General features: G+C 47.3%; 1 protein-coding gene across 3 annotated transcripts in view; it reads right to left on the bottom strand.

Moving 5' to 3' along the window:
- Positions 1-14725: 14725 nt before the first annotated feature.
- Positions 14726-18788, bottom strand: part of LOC142257035 (gastrokine-2-like) — a 194969-nt gene continuing 190906 nt past the window's right edge. For all 3 annotated transcript variants that reach the window (XM_075329090.1, XM_075329089.1, XM_075329087.1), the window contains exons 5-6: positions 16921-17043; positions 14726-16515 (exon numbers count right to left, since the gene is read on the bottom strand). In XM_075329090.1, the coding sequence (XP_075185205.1) occupies positions 16432-16515; positions 16921-17043 (207 nt within the window). In that variant the 3' untranslated portion in view covers positions 14726-16431. The remainder of the gene's footprint in view (positions 16516-16920; positions 17044-18788) is intronic.

Raw genomic sequence — 18788 nt, 5'->3', positions numbered from 1 at the left:
TGGTGGATATTCTCTGTTACTGCAACTGATTATAGGGAATATGAAGCTCTGCTGCCCTCTGGTGGATATTCTCTGCTACTGCAACTGATTATAGGGAATATGGAGCTGTGCTGCCCTCTGGTGGATATTCTCTGTTACTGCAACTGATTATAGGGAATATGGAGCTGTGCTGACCTCTGGTGGATGTTCTCTGTTACTGCAAATGATTATAGGGAATATGGAGCTGTGCTGCCCTCTGGTGGATATTCTCTGTTACTGCAACTGATTATAGGGAATATGGAGCTGTGCTGACCTCTGGTGGATATTTTCTGTTACTGCAATTGATTATAGGGAATATGGAGCTGTGCTGCCCTCTGGTGGATATTCTCAGTTACTGCAACTGATTATAGGGAATATGGAGCTCTGCTGCCCTCTGGTGGAAATTCTCTATTATTTCATAGTTTCATAGTTTTTAAGGTTGAAGGGAGACTCTAAGTCCATCTAGTTCAACCCGTAGCCTAACATGTTGATCCAGAGGAAGGCAAAAAACCCCAATGTGTCAAATAAGCTCCAATGGGGAAAAAAATTCCTTCCTGACTCCACATACGGCAATCAGACTAGTTCCCTGGATCAACACCCTGTCATAAAATCCAATATACATAACTGGTAATATTATATTTTTCAATTAATGCGATCAGGCTCTGCTTAAATTTTACTTGTGAATCCCTCATTACAACATCATACGGCAGAGAGCTCCATAGTCTCACTGCTCGTACAGTAAAGAGTCCTCATCTGTGATTATGATTAAACATTCTTTCCTCAAGACGTAGCGGATGCCCCCGTGTTCCAGTCGCAGGCCTAGGTGTAAAGAGATCTTTGGAAAGGTCTCTGTACTGTCCCCTCATATATTTATACATTGTGATTAGATCCCCCTAAGCCTTTGTTTTTCCTAACTAACTAACCCCAAGTTTAATAACCTGTCTTGGTATTGCAGCCCACCCATTCCTCTAATAATCTTGGTCGCTCTTCTATCTACCTGTAAGATTATGCTATTTATAACCTTCTATACTTTTGCTAACAAGAAATGCATCCATTCCTCTCTTAAATTCATTCAGTGAGTGGCCATCACCACTTCCTCAGGAAGAGAGTTCCAGAGCCTCACTGCTCTTACCGTGAAGAACCCTCTTCTATGCTGATGTAGGAATTTTCTTTCCTCCAATCGAAAAGAATGCCCCCTTGTTCTTGTCATAGTCCTTGGTACAAACAGATCATGGGAGAGATCTCTATATGGCCCTCTGATATATTTGTACATATTTATTAGGTCTCCCCTAAGTCTTCTCTTTTCTAGAGTAAATAGACCTAATTTTGATAACCTTTCCGTGTATTGTAATGCACCCATTACTGCAACTGATTATAGGGAATATGGAGCTCTGCTGCCCTCTGGTGGATATTCTCTGCTACTACAACTGATTATAGGGAATATGGAGCTCTGCTGCCCTCTGGTGGATATTCTCTGTTACTGCAACTGATTATAGGGAATATGAAGCTCTGCTGCCCTCTGGTGGATATTCTCTGCTACTGCAACTGATTATAGGGAATATGGAGCTGTGCTGCCCTCTGGTGGATATTCTCTGTTACTGCAACTGATTATAGGGAATATGGAGCTGTGCTGACCTCTGGTGGATGTTCTCTGTTACTGCAACTGATTATAGGGAATATGGAGCTGTGCTGCCCTCTGGTGGATATTCTCTGTTACTGCAACTGATTATAGGGAATATGGAGCTGTGCTGACCTCTGGTGGATATTTTCTGTTACTGCAATTGATTATAGGGAATATGGAGCTGTGCTGCCCTCTGGTGGATATTCTCAGTTACTGCAACTGATTATAGGGAATATGGAGCTCTGCTGCCCTCTGGTGGATATTTTCTGTTACTGCAACTGATTATAGGGAATATGGAGCTGTGCTGCCCTCTGGTGCATGTTCTCTGTTTACTGCAACTGATTATAGGGAATATGGAGCTGTGCTGCCCTCTGGTGGATATTCTCAGTTACTGCAACTGATTATAGGGAATATGGAGCTCTGCTGCCCTCTGGTGGATATTCTCAGTTACTGCAACTGATTATAGGGAATATGGAGCTCTGCTGCCCTCTGGTGGATGTTCTCTGTAACTGCGACTGATTATAGGGAATATGGAGCTGTGCTGCCCTCTGGTGGATATTCTCTGTTTACTGCAACTGATTATAGGGAATATGGAGCTGTGCTGCCCTCTGGTGGATATTCTCTGTTTACTGCAACTGATTATAGGGAATATAGAGCTCTGCTGCCCTCTGGTGGATGTTCTCTGCTACGTCAACTGATTATAGGGAATATGGAGCTGTGCTGTCCTCTGGTGGATATTCTCTGTTTACTGCAACTGATTATAGGGAATATGGAGCTCTGCTGCCCTCTGGTGGATATTCTCTACTACTGCAACTGATTATAGGGAATATGGAGCTCTGCTGCCCTCTGGTGGATATTCTCTGTTACTGCAACTGATTATAGGGAATATGGAGCTCTGCTGCCCTCTGGTGGATATTCTCTGCTACTGCAACTGATTATAGGGAATATGGAGCTCTGCTGCCCTCTGGTGGATGTTCTCTGTTACTGCAACTGATTATAGGGAATATGGAGCTCTGCTGCCCTCTGGTGGATATTCTCTGCTACTGCAACTGATTATAGGGAATATGGAGCTGTGCTGCCCTCTGGTGGATGTTCTTTGTTACTGCAACTGATTATAGGGAATATGGAGCTCTGCTGCCCTCTGGTGGATATTCTCTGCTACTGCAACTGATTATAGGGAATATGGAGCTGTGCTGCCCTCTGGTGGATATTCTCTGTTACTGCAACTGATTATAGGGAATATGGAGCTGTGCTGCCCTCTGGTGGATATTCTCTGCTACTGCAACTGATTATAGGGAATATGGAGCTGTGCTGCCCTCTGGTGGATATTCTCTGCTACTGCAACTGATTATAGGGAATATGGAGCTCTGCTGCCCTCTGGTGGATGTTCTCTGCTACTGCAACTGATTATAGGGAATATGGAGCTGTGCTGACCTCTGGTGGATGTTCTCTGTTACTGCAACTGATTATAGGGAATATGGAGCTCTGCTGCCCTCTGGTGGATATTCTCTGTTACTGCAACTGATTATAGGGAATATGGAGCTGTGCTGCCCTCTGGTGGATATTCTCTGCTACTGCAACTGATTATAGGGAATATGGAGCTCTGCTGCCCTCTGGTGGATGTTCTCTGTTACTGCAACTGATTATAGGGAATATGGAGCTCTGCTGCCCTCTGGTGGATATTCTCTGCTACTGCAACTGATTATAGGGAATATGGAGCTGTGCTGCCCTCTGGTGGATGTTCTTTGTTACTGCAACTGATTATAGGGAATATGGAGCTCTGCTGCCCTCTGGTGGATATTCTCTGCTACTGCAACTGATTATAGGGAATATGGAGCTGTGCTGCCCTCTGGTGGATATTCTCTGTTACTGCAACTGATTATAGGGAATATGGAGCTGTGCTGCCCTCTGGTGGATATTCTCTGCTACTGCAACTGATTATAGGGAATATGGAGCTGTGCTGCCCTCTGGTGGATATTCTCTGCTACTGCAACTGATTATAGGGAATATGGAGCTCTGCTGCCCTCTGGTGGATGTTCTCTGCTACTGCAACTGATTATAGGGAATATGGAGCTGTGCTGACCTCTGGTGGATGTTCTCTGTTACTGCAACTGATTATAGGGAATATGGAGCTCTGCTGCCCTCTGGTGGATATTCTCTGTTACTGCAACTGATTATAGGGAATATGGAGCTCTGCTGCCCTCTGGTGGATATTCTCTGCTACTGCAACTGATTATAGGGAATATGGAGCTCTGCTGCCCTCTGGTGGATGTTCTCTGTTACTGCAACTGATTATAGGGAATATGGAGCTCTGCTGCCCTCTGGTGGATATTCTCTGCTACTGCAACTGATTATAGGGAATATGGAGCTGTGCTGCCCTCTGGTGGATGTTCTCTGTTACTGCAACTGATTATAGGGAATATGGAGCTCTGCTGCCCTCTGGTGGATATTCTCTGCTACTGCAACTGATTATAGGGAATATGGAGCTGTGCTGCCCTCTGGTGGATATTCTCTGCTACTGCAACTGATTATAGGGAATATGGAGCTGTGCTGCCCTCTGGTGGATATTCTCTGCTACTGCAACTGATTATAGGGAATATGGAGCTCTGCTGCCCTCTGGTGGATGTTCTCTGCTACTGCAACTGATTATAGGGAATATGAAGCTGTGCTGACCTCTGGTGGATGTTCTCTGTTACTGCAACTGATTATAGGGAATATGGAGCTCTGCTGCCCTCTGGTGGATATTCTCTGTTACTGCAACTGATTATAGGGAATATGGAGCTCTGCTGCCCTCTGGTGGATATTCTCTGCTACTGCAACTGATTATAGGGAATATGGAGCTCTTCTGCCCTCTGGTGGATGTTCTCTGTTACTGCAACTGATTATAGGGAATATGGAGCTCTGCTGCCCTCTGGTGGATATTCTCTGCTACTGCAACTGATTATAGGGAATATGGAGCTGTGCTGCCCTCTGGTGGATGTTCTCTGTTACTGCAACTGATTATAGGGAATATGGAGCTCTGCTGCCCTCTGGTGGATATTCTCTGCTACTGCAACTGATTATAGGGAATATGGAGCTGTGCTGACCTCTGGTGGATGTTCTCTGTTACTGCAACTGATTGTAGGGAATATGGAGCTCTGCTGCCCTCTGGTGGATGTTCTCTGTTACTGCAACTGATTATAGGGAATATGGAGCTCTGCTGCCCTCTGGTGGATATTCTCTGCTACTGCAACTGATTATAGGGAATATGGAGCTCTGCTGCCCTCTGGTGGATGTTCTCTGTTACTGCAACTGATTATAGGGAATATGGAGCTCTGCTGCCCTCTGGTGGATATTCTCTGTTTACTGCAACTGATTATAGGGAATATGGAGCTGTGCTGCCCTCTGGTGGATATTCTCTGTTACTGCAACTGATTATAGGGAATATGGAGCTGTGCTGCCCTCTGGTGGATATTCTCTGTTACTGCAACTGATTATAGGGAATATGGAGCTGTGCTGCCCTCTGGTGGATATTCTCTGTTACTGCAACTGATTATAGGGAATATGGAGCTGTGCTGACCTCTGGTGGATGTTCTCTGTTACTGCAACTGATTATAGGGAATATGGAGCTGTGCTGCCCTCTGGTGGATATTCTCTGCTACGTCAACTGATTATAGGGAATATGGAGCTCTGCTGCCCTCTGGTGGATGTTCTCTGTTACTGCAACTGATTATAGGGAATATGGAGCTCTGCTGCCCTCTGGTGGATGTTCTCTGTTACTGCAACTGATTATAGGGAATATGGAGCTCTGCTGCCCTCTGGTGGATGTTCTCTGTTACTGCAACTGATTATAGGGAATATGGAGCTCTGCTGCCCTCTGGTGGATATTCTCTGCTACTGCAACTGATTATAGGGAATATGGAGCTCTGCTGCCCTCTGGTGGATATTCTCTGTTTACTGCAACTGATTATAGGGAATATGGAGCTCTGCTGCCCTCTGGTGGATATTCTCTGTTACTGCAACTGATTATAGGGAATATGGAGCTCTGCTGCCCTCTGGTGGATGTTCTCTGTTACTGCAACTGATTATAGGGAATATGGAGCTCTGCTGCCCTCTGGTGGATATTCTCTGCTACGTCAACTGATTATAGGGAATATGGAGCTCTGCTGCCCTCTGGTGGATATTCTCTGTTTACTGCAACTGATTATAGGGAATATGGAGCTCTGCTGCACTCTGGTGGATATTCTCTGTTACTGCAACTGATTATAGGGAATATGGAGCTGTGCTGCTCTCTGGTGGATATTCTCTGTTACTGCAACTGATTATAGGGAATATGGAGCTCTGCTGCCCTCTGGTGGATGTTCTCTGTTACTGCAACTGATTATAGGGAATATGGAGCTCTGCTGCCCTCTGGTGGATATTCTCTGCTACTGCAACTGATTATAGGGAATATGGAGCTCTGCTGCCCTCTGGTGGATATTCTCTGTTTACTGCAACTGATTATAGGGAATATGGAGCTCTGCTGCCCTCTGGTGGATATTCTCTGTTACTGCAACTGATTATAGGGAATATGGAGCTCTGCTGCCCTCTGGTGGATGTTCTCTGTTACTGCAACTGATTATAGGGAATATGGAGCTCTGCTGCCCTCTGGTGGATATTCTCTGCTACGTCAACTGATTATAGGGAATATGGAGCTCTGCTGCCCTCTGGTGGATCTTCTCTGTTTACTGCAACTGATTATAGGGAATATGGAGCTCTGCTGCACTCTGGTGGATATTCTCTGTTACTGCAACTGATTATAGGGAATATGGAGCTGTGCTGCCCTCTGGTGGATATTCTCTGTTACTGCAACTGATTATAGGGAATATGGAGCTCTGCTGCCCTCTGGTGGATATTCTCTGCTACTGCAACTGATTATAGGGAATATGGAGCTGTGCTGCCCTCTGGTGGATATTCTCTGCTACTGCAACTGATTGTAAGGAATATGGAGCTGTGCTGCCCTCTGGTGGATATTCTCTGTTACTGCAACTGATTATAGGGAATATGGAGCTGTGCTGCCCTCTGGTGGATATTCTCTGCTACTGCAACTGATTATAGGGAATATGGAGCTGTGCTGCCCTCTGGTGGATATTCTCTGCTACTGCAACTGATTATAGGGAATATGGAGCTGTGCTGCCCTCTGGTGGATATTCTCTGCTACTGCAACTGATTATAGGGAATATGGAGCTGTGCTGCCCTCTGGTGGATATTCTCTGTTACTGCAACTGATTATAGGGAATATGGAGCTCTGCTGCCCTCTGGTGGATATTCTCCGCTACTGCAACTGATTGTAGGGAATATGGAGCTGTGCTGCCCTCTGGTGGATATTCTCTGCTACTACAACTGATTATAGGGAATATGGAGCTCTGCTGCCCTCTGGTGGAAATTCTCTATTACTGCAACTGATTATAGAGAATATGGAGCTCTGCTGCCCTCTGGTGGATATTCTCTGCTACTACAACTGTTTATAGGGAATATGGAGCTCTGCTGCCCTCTGGTGGATGTTCTCTGTTACTGCAACTGATTATAGGGAATATGGAGCTCTGCTGCCCTCTGGTGGATGTTCTCTGTTACTGCAACTGATTATAGGGAATATGGAGCTCTGCTGCCCTCTGGTGGATATTCTCCGCTACTGCAACTGATTGTAGGGAATATGGAGCTGTGCTGCCCTCTGGTGGATATTCTCTGCTACTACAACTGATTATAGGGAATATGGAGCTCTGCTGACCTCTGGTGGATATTCTCTGCTACTACAACTGATTATAGGGAATATGGAGCTCTGCTGACCTCTGGTGGATATTCTCTGCTACTACAACTGATTATAGGGAATATGGAGCTCTGCTGCCCTCTGGTGGAAATTCTCTATTATTTCATAGTTTCATAGTTTTTAAGGTTGAAGGGAGACTCTAAGTCCATCTAGTTCAACCCGTAGCCTAACATGTTGATCCAGAGGAAGGCAAAAAACCCCAATGTGTCAAATAAGCTCCAATGGGGAAAAAAATTCCTTCCTGACTCCACATACGGCAATCAGACTAGTTCCCTGGATCAACACCCTGTCATAAAATCCAATATACATAACTGGTAATATTATATTTTTCAATTAATGCGATCAGGCTCTGCTTAAATTTTACTTGTGAATCCCTCATTACAACATCATACGGCAGAGAGCTCCATAGTCTCACTGCTCGTACAGTAAAGAGTCCTCATCTGTGATTATGATTAAACATTCTTTCCTCAAGACGTAGCGGATGCCCCCGTGTTCCAGTCGCAGGCCTAGGTGTAAAGAGATCTTTGGAAAGGTCTCTGTACTGTCCCCTCATATATTTATACATTGTGATTAGATCCCCCTAAGCCTTTGTTTTTCCTAACTAACTAACCCCAAGTTTAATAACCTGTCTTGGTATTGCAGCCCACCCATTCCTCTAATAATCTTGGTCGCTCTTCTATCTACCTGTAAGATTATGCTATTTATAACCTTCTATACTTTTGCTAACAAGAAATGCATCCATTCCTCTCTTAAATTCATTCAGTGAGTGGCCATCACCACTTCCTCAGGAAGAGAGTTCCAGAGCCTCACTGCTCTTACCGTGAAGAACCCTCTTCTATGCTGATGTAGGAATTTTCTTTCCTCCAATCGAAAAGAATGCCCCCTTGTTCTTGTCATAGTCCTTGGTACAAACAGATCATGGGAGAGATCTCTATATGGCCCTCTGATATATTTGTACATATTTATTAGGTCTCCCCTAAGTCTTCTCTTTTCTAGAGTAAATAGACCTAATTTTGATAACCTTTCCGTGTATTGTAATGCACCCATTACTGCAACTGATTATAGGGAATATGGAGCTCTGCTGCCCTCTGGTGGATATTCTCTGCTACTACAACTGATTATAGGGAATATGGAGCTCTGCTGCCCTCTGGTGGATATTCTCTGCTACTACAACTGATTATAGGGAATATGGAGCTCTGCTACCATCTGGTGGATATTCTCTGCTACTGCAACTGATTATAGGGAATATGGAGCTCTGCTGCCCTCTGGTGGATATTCTCTGCTACTGCGACTGATTATACGGAATATGGAGCTCTGCTGCCCTCTGGTGGCTATTCTCTGCTACTGCGACTGATTATAGGGAATATGGAGCTCTGCTGCACTCTGATGGATATTCTCTGCTACTGCAACTGATTATAGGGAATATGGAGCTCTGCTGCCCTCTGGTGGCTATTCTCTGCTACTGCAACTGATTATAGGGAATATGGAGCTCTGCTGCCCTCTGGTGGCTATTCTCTGCTACTGCGACTGATTATAGGGAATATGGAGCTGTGCTGCCCTCTGGTGGCTATTCTCTGCTACTGCAACTGATTATAGGGAATATGGAGCTGTGCTGCCCTCTGGTGGATATTCTCTGCTACTGCAACTGATTATAGGGAATATGGAGCTCTGCTGCCCTCTGGTGGCTATTCTCTGCTACTGCGACTGATTATAGGGAATATGGAGCTGTGCTGCCCTCTGATGGATATTCTCTGCTACTGCAACTGATTATAGGGAATATGGAGCTCTGCTGCCCTCTGGTGGCTATTCTCTGCTACTGCAACTGATTATAGGGAATATGGAGCTCTGCTGCCCTCTGGTGGCTATTCTCTGCTACTGCAACTGATTATAGGGAATATGGAGCTCTGCTGCCCTCTGGTGGCTATTCTCTGCTACTGCGACTGATTATAGGGAATATGGAGCTGTGCTGCCCTCTGATGGATATTCTCTGCTACTGCAACTGATTATAGGGAATATGGAGCTCTGCTGCCCTCTGGTGGCTATTGTCTGCTACTGCAACTGATTATAGGGAATATGGAGCTCTGCTGACCTCTGGTGGATATTCTCTGCTACAATTTATTATAGGGAATATGGAGCTCTGCTGCCCTCTGGTGGATATTCTCTGCTACTGCAACTGATTATACAGATTATGGAGCTCTGCTGCCCTCTGGTGGATATTCTCTGCTACTACAACTGATTATAGGGAATATGGAGCTCTGCTGCCCTCTGGTGGATATTCTCTGCTACTGCAACTGATTATAGGGAATATGGAGCTCTGCTGCCCTCTGGTGGATATTCTCTGCTACTACAACTGATTATAGCGAATATGGAGCTCTGCTGACCTCTGGTGGATATTCTCTGCTACTGCGACTGATTATAGGGAATATGGAGCTCTGCTGACCTCTGGTGGATATTCTCTGCTACTACAATTGATTATAGGGAATATGGAGCTCTGCTGCCCTCTGGTGGATATTCTCTACTACTGCAACTGATTATACAGATTATGGAGCTCTGCTGCCCTCTGGTGGATATTGTCTGCTACTACAACTGATTATAGGGAATATGGAGCTGTGCTGCCCTCTGGTGGATATTCTCTGCTACTGCAACTGATTATAGGGAATATGGAGCTGTGCTGCCCTCTGGTGGATATTCTCTGTTACTGCAACTGATTATAGGGAATATGGAGCTCTGCTGCCCTCTGGTGGATATTCTCCGCTACTGCAACTGATTGTAGGGAATATGGAGCTGTGCTGCCCTCTGGTGGATATTCTCTGCTACTACAACTGATTATAGGGAATATGGAGCTCTGCTGCCCTCTGGTGGAAATTCTCTATTACTGCAACTGATTATAGAGAATATGGAGCTCTGCTGCCCTCTGGTGGATATTCTCTGCTACTACAACTGTTTATAGGGAATATGGAGCTCTGCTGCCCTCTGGTGGATGTTCTCTGTTACTGCAACTGATTATAGGGAATATGGAGCTCTGCTGCCCTCTGGTGGATGTTCTCTGTTACTGCAACTGATTATAGGGAATATGGAGCTCTGCTGCCCTCTGGTGGATGTTCTCTGTTACTGCAACTGATTATAGGGAATATGGAGCTCTGCTGCCCTCTGGTGGATATTCTCCGCTACTGCAACTGATTGTAGGGAATATGGAGCTGTGCTGCCCTCTGGTGGATATTCTCTGCTACTACAACTGATTATAGGGAATATGGAGCTCTGCTGACCTCTGGTGGATATTCTCTGCTACTACAACTGATTATAGGGAATATGGAGCTCTGCTGCCCTCTGGTGGAAATTCTCTATTATTTCATAGTTTCATAGTTTTTAAGGTTGAAGGGAGACTCTAAGTCCATCTAGTTCAACCCGTAGCCTAACATGTTGATCCAGAGGAAGGCAAAAAAACCCCAATGTGTCAAATAAGCTCCAATGGGGAAAAAAATTCCTTCCTGACTCCACATACGGCAATCAGACTAGTTCCCTGGATCAACACCCTGTCATAAAATCCAATATACATAACTGGTAATATTATATTTTTCAATTAATGCGATCAGGCTCTGCTTAAATTTTACTTGTGAATCCCTCATTACAACATCATGCGGCAGAGAGCTCCATAGTCTCACTGCTCGTACAGTAAAGAGTCCTCATCTGTGATTATGATTAAACATTCTTTCCTCAAGACGTAGCGGATGCCCCCGTGTTCCAGTCGCAGGCCTAGGTGTAAAGAGATCTTTGGAAAGGTCTCTGTACTGTCCCCTCATATATTTATACATTGTGATTAGATCCCCCTAAGCCTTTGTTTTTCCTAACTAACTAACCCCAAGTGTAATAACCTGTCTTGGTGTTGCAGCCCACCCATTCCTCTAATAATCTTGGTCGCTCTTCTATCTACCTGTAAGATTATGCTATTTATAACCTTCTATACTTTTGCTAACAAGAAATGCATCCATTCCTCTCTTAAATTCATTCAGTGAGTGGCCATCACCACTTCCTCAGGAAGAGAGTTCCAGAGCCTCACTGCTCTTACCGTGAAGAACCCTCTTCTATGCTGATGTAGGAATTTTCTTTCCTCCAATCGAAAAGAATGCCCCCTTGTTCTTGTCATAGTCCTTGGTACAAACAGATCATGGGAGAGATCTCTATATGGCCCTCTGATATATTTGTACATATTTATTAGGTCTCCCCTAAGTCTTCTCTTTTCTAGAGTAAATAGACCTAATTTTGATAACCTTTCCGTGTATTGTAATGCACCCATTACTGCAACTGATTATAGGGAATATGGAGCTCTGCTGCCCTCTGGTGGATATTCTCTGCTACTACAACTGATTATAGGGAATATGGAGCTCTGCTGCCCTCTGGTGGATATTCTCTGCTACTACAACTGATTATAGGGAATATGGAGCTCTGTACCATCTGGTGGATATTCTCTGCTACTGCAACTGATTATAGGGAATATGGAGCTGTGCTGCCCTCTGGTGGATATTCTCTGCTACTGCGACTGATTATACGGAATATGGAGCTCTGCTGCCCTCTGGTGGCTATTCTCTGCTACTGCGACTGATTATAGGGAATATGGAGCTCTGCTGCACTCTGATGGATATTCTCTGCTACTGCAACTGATTATAGGGAATATGGAGCTCTGCTGCCCTCTGGTGGCTATTCTCTGCTACTGCAACTGATTATAGGGAATATGGAGCTCTGCTGCCCTCTGGTGGCTATTCTCTGCTACTGCGACTGATTATAGGGAATATGGAGCTGTGCTGCCCTCTGATGGATATTCTCTGCTACTGCAACTGATTATAGGGAATATGGAGCTCTGCTGCCCTCTGGTGGCTATTCTCTGCTACTGCAACTGATTATAGGGAATATGGAGCTCTGCTGCCCTCTGGTGGCTATTCTCTGCTACTGCAACTGATTATAGGGAATATGGAGCTCTGCTGCCCTCTGGTGGCTATTCTCTGCTACTGCGACTGATTATAGGGAATATGGAGCTGTGCTGCCCTCTGATGGATATTCTCTGCTACTGCAACTGATTATAGGGAATATGGAGCTCTGCTGCCCTCTGGTGGCTATTCTCTGCTACTGCAACTGATTATAGGGAATATGGAGCTCTGCTGACCTCTGGTGGATATTCTCTGCTACAATTTATTATAGGGAATATGGAGCTCTGCTGCCCTCTGGTGGATATTCTCTGCTACTGCAACTGATTATACAGATTATGGAGCTCTGCTGCCCTCTGGTGGATATTCTCTGCTACTACAACTGATTATAGGGAATATGGAGCTCTGCTGCCCTCTGGTGGATATTCTCTGCTACTGCAACTGATTATAGGGAATATGGAGCTCTGCTGCCCTCTGGTGGATATTCTCTGCTACTACAACTGATTATAGCGAATATGGAGCTCTGCTGACCTCTGGTGGATATTCTCTGCTACTGCGACTGATTATAGGGAATATGGAGCTCTGCTGACCTCTGGTGGATATTCTCTGCTACTACAATTGATTATAGGGAATATGGAGCTCTGCTGCCCTCTGGTGGATATTCTCTACTACTGCAACTGATTATACAGATTATGGAGCTCTGCTGCCCTCTGGTGGATATTGTCTGCTACTACAACTGATTATAGGGAATATGGAGCTGTGCTGCCCTCTGGTGGATGTTCTCTGCTACTGCGACTGATTATAGGGAATATGGAGCTCTGCTACCATCTGGTGGATAGTCGCTGCTACTACAACTGATTATAGGGAATATAGAGCTCTGCTACCATCTGGTGGATATTCGCTGCTACTACAACTGATTATAGGGAATATGGAGCTCTGCTACCATCTGGTGGATATTCGCTGCTACTGCGACTGATTATAGGGAATATGGAGCTCTGCTGCCCTCTGATGGATATTATCTGCTACTGCAACTGATTATAGGGAATATGGAGCTCTGCTGCACTCTGGTGGATATTCTCTGCTACTACAACTGATTATAGGGAATATAGAGCTCTGCTGACCTCTGGTGGATATTCTCTGCTACTGCAACTGATTATAGGGAATATGGAGCTCTGCTGCCCTCTGGTGGATATTCTCTGCTACTGCAACTGATTATAGGGAATATGGAGCTCTGCTGCCCTCTGGTGGATATTCTCTGCTACTGCAACTGATTATACAGATTATGGAGCTCTGCTGTCCTCTGGTGGATATTCTCTGTTACTGCAACTGATTATAGGGAATATGGAGCTGTGCTGCCCTCTGGTGGATATTCTCTGTTACTGCAACTGATTATAGGGAATATGGAGCTCTGCTGCCCTCTGGTGGATGTTCTCCGCTACTGCAACTGATTATAGGGAATATGGAGCTCTGCTGCCCTCTGGTGGATATTCTTTGCTACTGCAACTGATTATAGGGACTATGGAGCTCTGCTGCCCTCTGGTGGATATTATTTGCTACTGCAACTGATTATAAGGAATATGGAGCTGTGCTGCCCTCTGGTGGATGTTCTCTGCTGCTACCACAACTAATTATTGTGAAAATAAAGCTCTCCTGCCCTGGGTGACGTCAGGGAGACACTGGCCGGGGCTGATATCAGGAGGACTGTCCCCGGGTGACGTCAGGGAGACACTGGTCCAGTGGATATCACTGTGATTGGTGTATGGAGATCTGTTTCTCTGCCCATTACTCCCAGTGCAGGCGAGTGGCTGCCACATACAACCAGTGACTATAAACTGGAGGAAGCGACGCACGTTGTCACCTCCATTGTGTCACTTTTGTCTCTGCAGCTTTTGTTTTCCTTTAATTACAACCTTCTTTTTATTATGGAACCCACTAATCTCCAGTCGTTGATGTCCTCGTCCTGTGTCAGTCTGCACCGACCTGACATTCTATTCGCCATTTTATAAGCCCCTGTGTCTTGTGTGAGAATTGATCGCAGCCCAGAGGCAGAAGCCTCCACCTATGGAATTCACATGCAGCTCTGCGCTGCTGCTGATGTTGGTGCCATAAACATTTGCACAAAAAAATTACAACTTTTTGCACTTTCCAGAAGTGGGTGTGGTTTAGCAATGGTGGGTGGAGCTTACCGCGGACAAACAGGTTTACTGGAATTTTTGTGAGAAATTGGCGTAAGTCTGCGCCGGTGCACGGTGAGAGAAGCTGATGGGAAATCTCCAAACTCAGCACCAAGAAATCTGCATTTAATATTATTAAGCGGCAGGAAAGAAGCGTCGTCTTATATTCTAGACTTACAGCATAAATAACATACGTGGAAGCGATCCGTTATTTTCCTCAGGTTTTTTATTGCATTTTGTGTGATTTTTACTTTGTAGACAGTTATTAACGCCGTCCGCCATGTTTGAAGGATTTTTCGCCACGTTCACTTGTATTTTGCGCTCACCTGGATCCTCCATCTTTTGCATTTTATTCTTATTTACAACGAATTCCTGGACGCCCCTCAGTGCGGGGAGAAGAGGTGACGGGCAATATATGGCGGATCAGGGGCCGCGGTGCACAGTCCAGCCTCCGGATCTGAGCCTGGCGGAGATGTGCCGTCTGCCCGCAAAAATGTGCCGGCTGCCACAGAGATGTGCCGGCTGCCCGCAGAGATATGTCGGCTGCCCGCAGAGATGTGCCGGCTGCCCGCAGAGATGTGCCGTCTGCCCGCAAAAATGTGCCGGCTGCCACAGAGATGTGCCGGCTGCCCGCAGAGATATGTCGGCTGCCCGCAGAGATGTGCCGGCTGCCCGCAGAGATATGTCGGCTGCCCGCAGAGATGTGCCGGCTGCCCGCAGAGATATGTCGGCTGCCCACAGAGATGTGCCGGCTGCCCGCAGAGATATGTCGGCTGCCCACAGAGATGTGCCTGCTGCCACAGAGATGTGCCGGCTGCCCGCAGAGATGTGCCGGCTGCCTGCAGAGATATGCCGGCTGCCCGCAGAGATGTGCCAGCTGCCCGCAGAGATGTGCCGGCTGCCCGAAGAGATGTGCCGGCTGCCCGCAGAGATGTGCCTGCTGCCACAGAGATGTGCCTGCTGCCACAGAGATGTGCCGGCTGCCCGCAGAGATGTGCCGGCTGCCCGCGGAGATGTGCCGGCTGCCCGCAGAAATGTGCCGGCTGCCCGCGGAGATGTGCCGGCTGCCCGCGGAGATGTGCCGGCTGCCCGCGGACGGTCCATGCACCACGTCGAGTTCTTGCGTGATTCCGTGACGTCAGAATTCAAGCTTTAGATTTGCCAAATATAAAAACATCATCCGATACTTTGATAAATGTCGTACAAGTAGTGGCGTCACTGCCACAAGGAGAACTGACTGTACATAGTGCCATCATGACCCCTGCTGCCCTCAGTGCACCGTCATGGCGGACTCTCCGGTGCTCCGCCCCTTCGATAGCACATTGCGCTGAAGCTCCAGCTGATAGATCGAGATCTCAGCTGAAGTCGCCCATCGTCTCCTGGGATCCGGCTTCTCCATTGTCTCGCACCCGTCCATTGCTGCAGTCATCTGCTCAGCGTCTGTCAGCCCCCATAAGCCCTTGTAGTTATGTATTTCATATTGCATTTTCACCTTCCAGTTCTTTATGTCCTGTGATTGGGGCTCTCTGAAGCCATAGAGGCAGATGAGGGTCCCGGGGTCCCAGGGCACAACCCTTTCTCTTCACAGGTGACTTATTTGGCGGGGTGTGGTCTGAGGGGCTGCCCCCCCCTCCCTTCTACAGGGTTTGAGGTAGAGGATGTGCCTGGATTTAGGGGAGCAGGATGGAGCGTCTCCAGGTGTTGGCCCCTCCTGATAAGACTCGGACCCCTTCTCGGGCTCTGTAGATATGGGCTGTTGCCGGCCACATGGTCCTGAGTGAAATGCTGCGAGGAGTTTATAGTCAGTAATGGGAAATCTCCGGGCGTGGAGGAAGAATCGCTCCAAATGACTCGCTCAACCTGCCCAGCGCCTGGGCCGACACCCCGTGCTGCCGCCCGAATAGGGCGAGACGATCAGGACTCGTAGGTGAAGGACAGATCTATCCCGAAGATGTTGAACTTGAGGGTAATCTTCCAGCGCAGGCGCGGAGACTTGTTCTGCGGGTGAGAAGATGTAGTTATAGCTGCGGGGGGTGAAGACTGGCATCAATGCAGACCCCCCACCCCCGACACCAGCAGCTTCTCGTCCGTGACACAAATAACCAGAATACCGAGTCACATAAACCATGCGTGTTTCCTAAACCCTATGGATTCTGTGCGCCTGTCGTGTTGCTACGACTTTTCTTAGCCCCGCCCCTTTGACAACTTTTCAAAAACGTTTGCAGAGAGAAACAAAATGTTGTAATAAGTCTCAGCTCGGCTCATTTGCTTAGTAAGTGTCCTACATCGGGGGACATAACATAATGGTCATAAAGGTAATGGACGCCATGGCTGTAGAGCACCAACGCCCTGCGCCAATCCTAGCCCTGTGCTGTGGTAAAAGCGCAATATCAGAGGAGTCACCTGCGTGGCCCAGTGGATGGGGACATCGCTGCACAGGATGTTGATGGGGACACCCAGCTTGGTCCGATCAGCTTCTTCTCCTTCCACCAGCTCGTAGGTTAAGTCAGTGTCAGATGTGGCATTCTGTGGGGACAGAAATGGTGCATGGAATATGATGGGAGGTATGACTGAGAGCGGGGAAGGACCAAGGAAGGAGTATGACTGAGAGCGGGGAAGGACCAAGGATGGAGTATGACTGAGAGCGGGGAAGGACCAAGGATGGAGTATGACTGAGAGTGGGGGAAGGACCAAGGATGGAGTATGACTGAGAGTGGGGGAAGGACCAAGGATGGAGTATGACTGAGAGTGGGGGAAGGACCAAGGATGGAGTATGAATGACAGCGGGGAAGGACCAAGGATGGAGTATGAATGAGAGCGGGGAAGGACCAAGGATGGAGTGTGACTGAGAGCGGGGAAGGACCAAGGATGGAGTATGACTGAGAGTGGGGGAAGGACCAAGGATGGAGTATGAATGAGAGCGGGGAAGGACCAAGGATGGAGTGTGACTGAGAGCGGAGAAGGACCAAGGATGGAGAATGACTATGAGCGGGGAAGGACCAAGGATGGAGTATGACTGAGAGTGGGGGAAGGACCAAGGATGGAGTGTGACCGAGAGTGGGGAAGGACCAAGGATGGAGTATGACTGAGAGCAGTGAAGGACCAAGGATGGACTATGACAGAGAGCGGGAAAGGACCTAGGAAGGAGTATAACTGAGAGTGGGGAAGGACCAAGAACAGAGTATGACTAAGAGTGGGGAAGGACCTAGGAGGGAGTATGATTGAGGGCGGGGAAGGACCAACGATGGAGTATGACAGAGAGTGGGGAAGGACCAAGGATGGAGTATGACTGAGAGTGGGGGAAGGACCAAGGATGGAGTATGACTGAGAGCGGGGAAGGACCAAGGATGGAGTATGACTGAGAGTGGGGCAAGGACCAAGGATGGAGTATGACTGAGAGCGGGGAAGGACCAAGGATGGAGTATGACTGAGAGCAGTGAAGGACCAAGGATGGACTATGACAGAGAGCGGGGAAGGACCTAGGAAGGAGTATAACTGAGAGTGGGGAAGGACCAAGAACCGAGTATGACTAAGAGTGGGGAAGGACCTAGGAGGGAGTATGATTGAGGGCGGGGAAGGACCAACGATGGAGTATGACAGAGAGTGGGGAAGGACCAAGGATGGAGTGTGACCGAGAGTGGGGAAGGACCAAGGATGGAGTGTGACCGAGAGTGGGGAAGGACCAAGGATGGAGTATGACTGAGAGCAGGGAAGGACCAAGGATGGAGTATGACTATGAGCGGGAAAGGACCAAGAACAGAGTATGACTAAGAGTGGGGAGGACCTAGAAAGGAGTATGACTGAGGGCGTGGAACGACCAAGGACAGAGTATGACAGAGCGGGGAAGGACCAAGGATGGAGTATGAGTGAGGGCGGGTGTGAGGGTGGCATATTGTTGGTTGTGTATTATTTTGTGCAGGTTCGTATTTTGGGCGTGGTGCTCTGTCCATTCTGTGTATTCCTTGTGTGTACATTATCCTGTGTGCAGGTTAATCACCACCTGCTGGTCTTTTGACCCTAAGTCTGGGGGAGGGGGGCCTGGAATCCACCTAAACTCTCTGCTTATCTGGGGGATTTTTCAGTCTGGCTGAGAACGTAAGAGACAAACAGGAAGATTGATCTTCTGGGGTAGAAGCTGCGGCTACAGGCAGCACCCCAGAGAGCCATTGAGAAACCCCAATTTCTTTGGAAAAGGACTGCTGTAGGATTTTGACTGATCCCAGGGACATTTTTCCCATTACTGGACTATTTTACCCTCTGTGTGGCGGATT

This window comes from Anomaloglossus baeobatrachus, chromosome 11, assembly GCF_048569485.1.
Source record: "Anomaloglossus baeobatrachus isolate aAnoBae1 chromosome 11, aAnoBae1.hap1, whole genome shotgun sequence".
NCBI lineage: Eukaryota > Metazoa > Chordata > Amphibia > Anura > Aromobatidae > Anomaloglossus > Anomaloglossus baeobatrachus.
The sequence above is the reverse complement of the archived record's forward strand: the minus strand, read 5'-3'. Positions and strand labels throughout refer to the sequence as shown.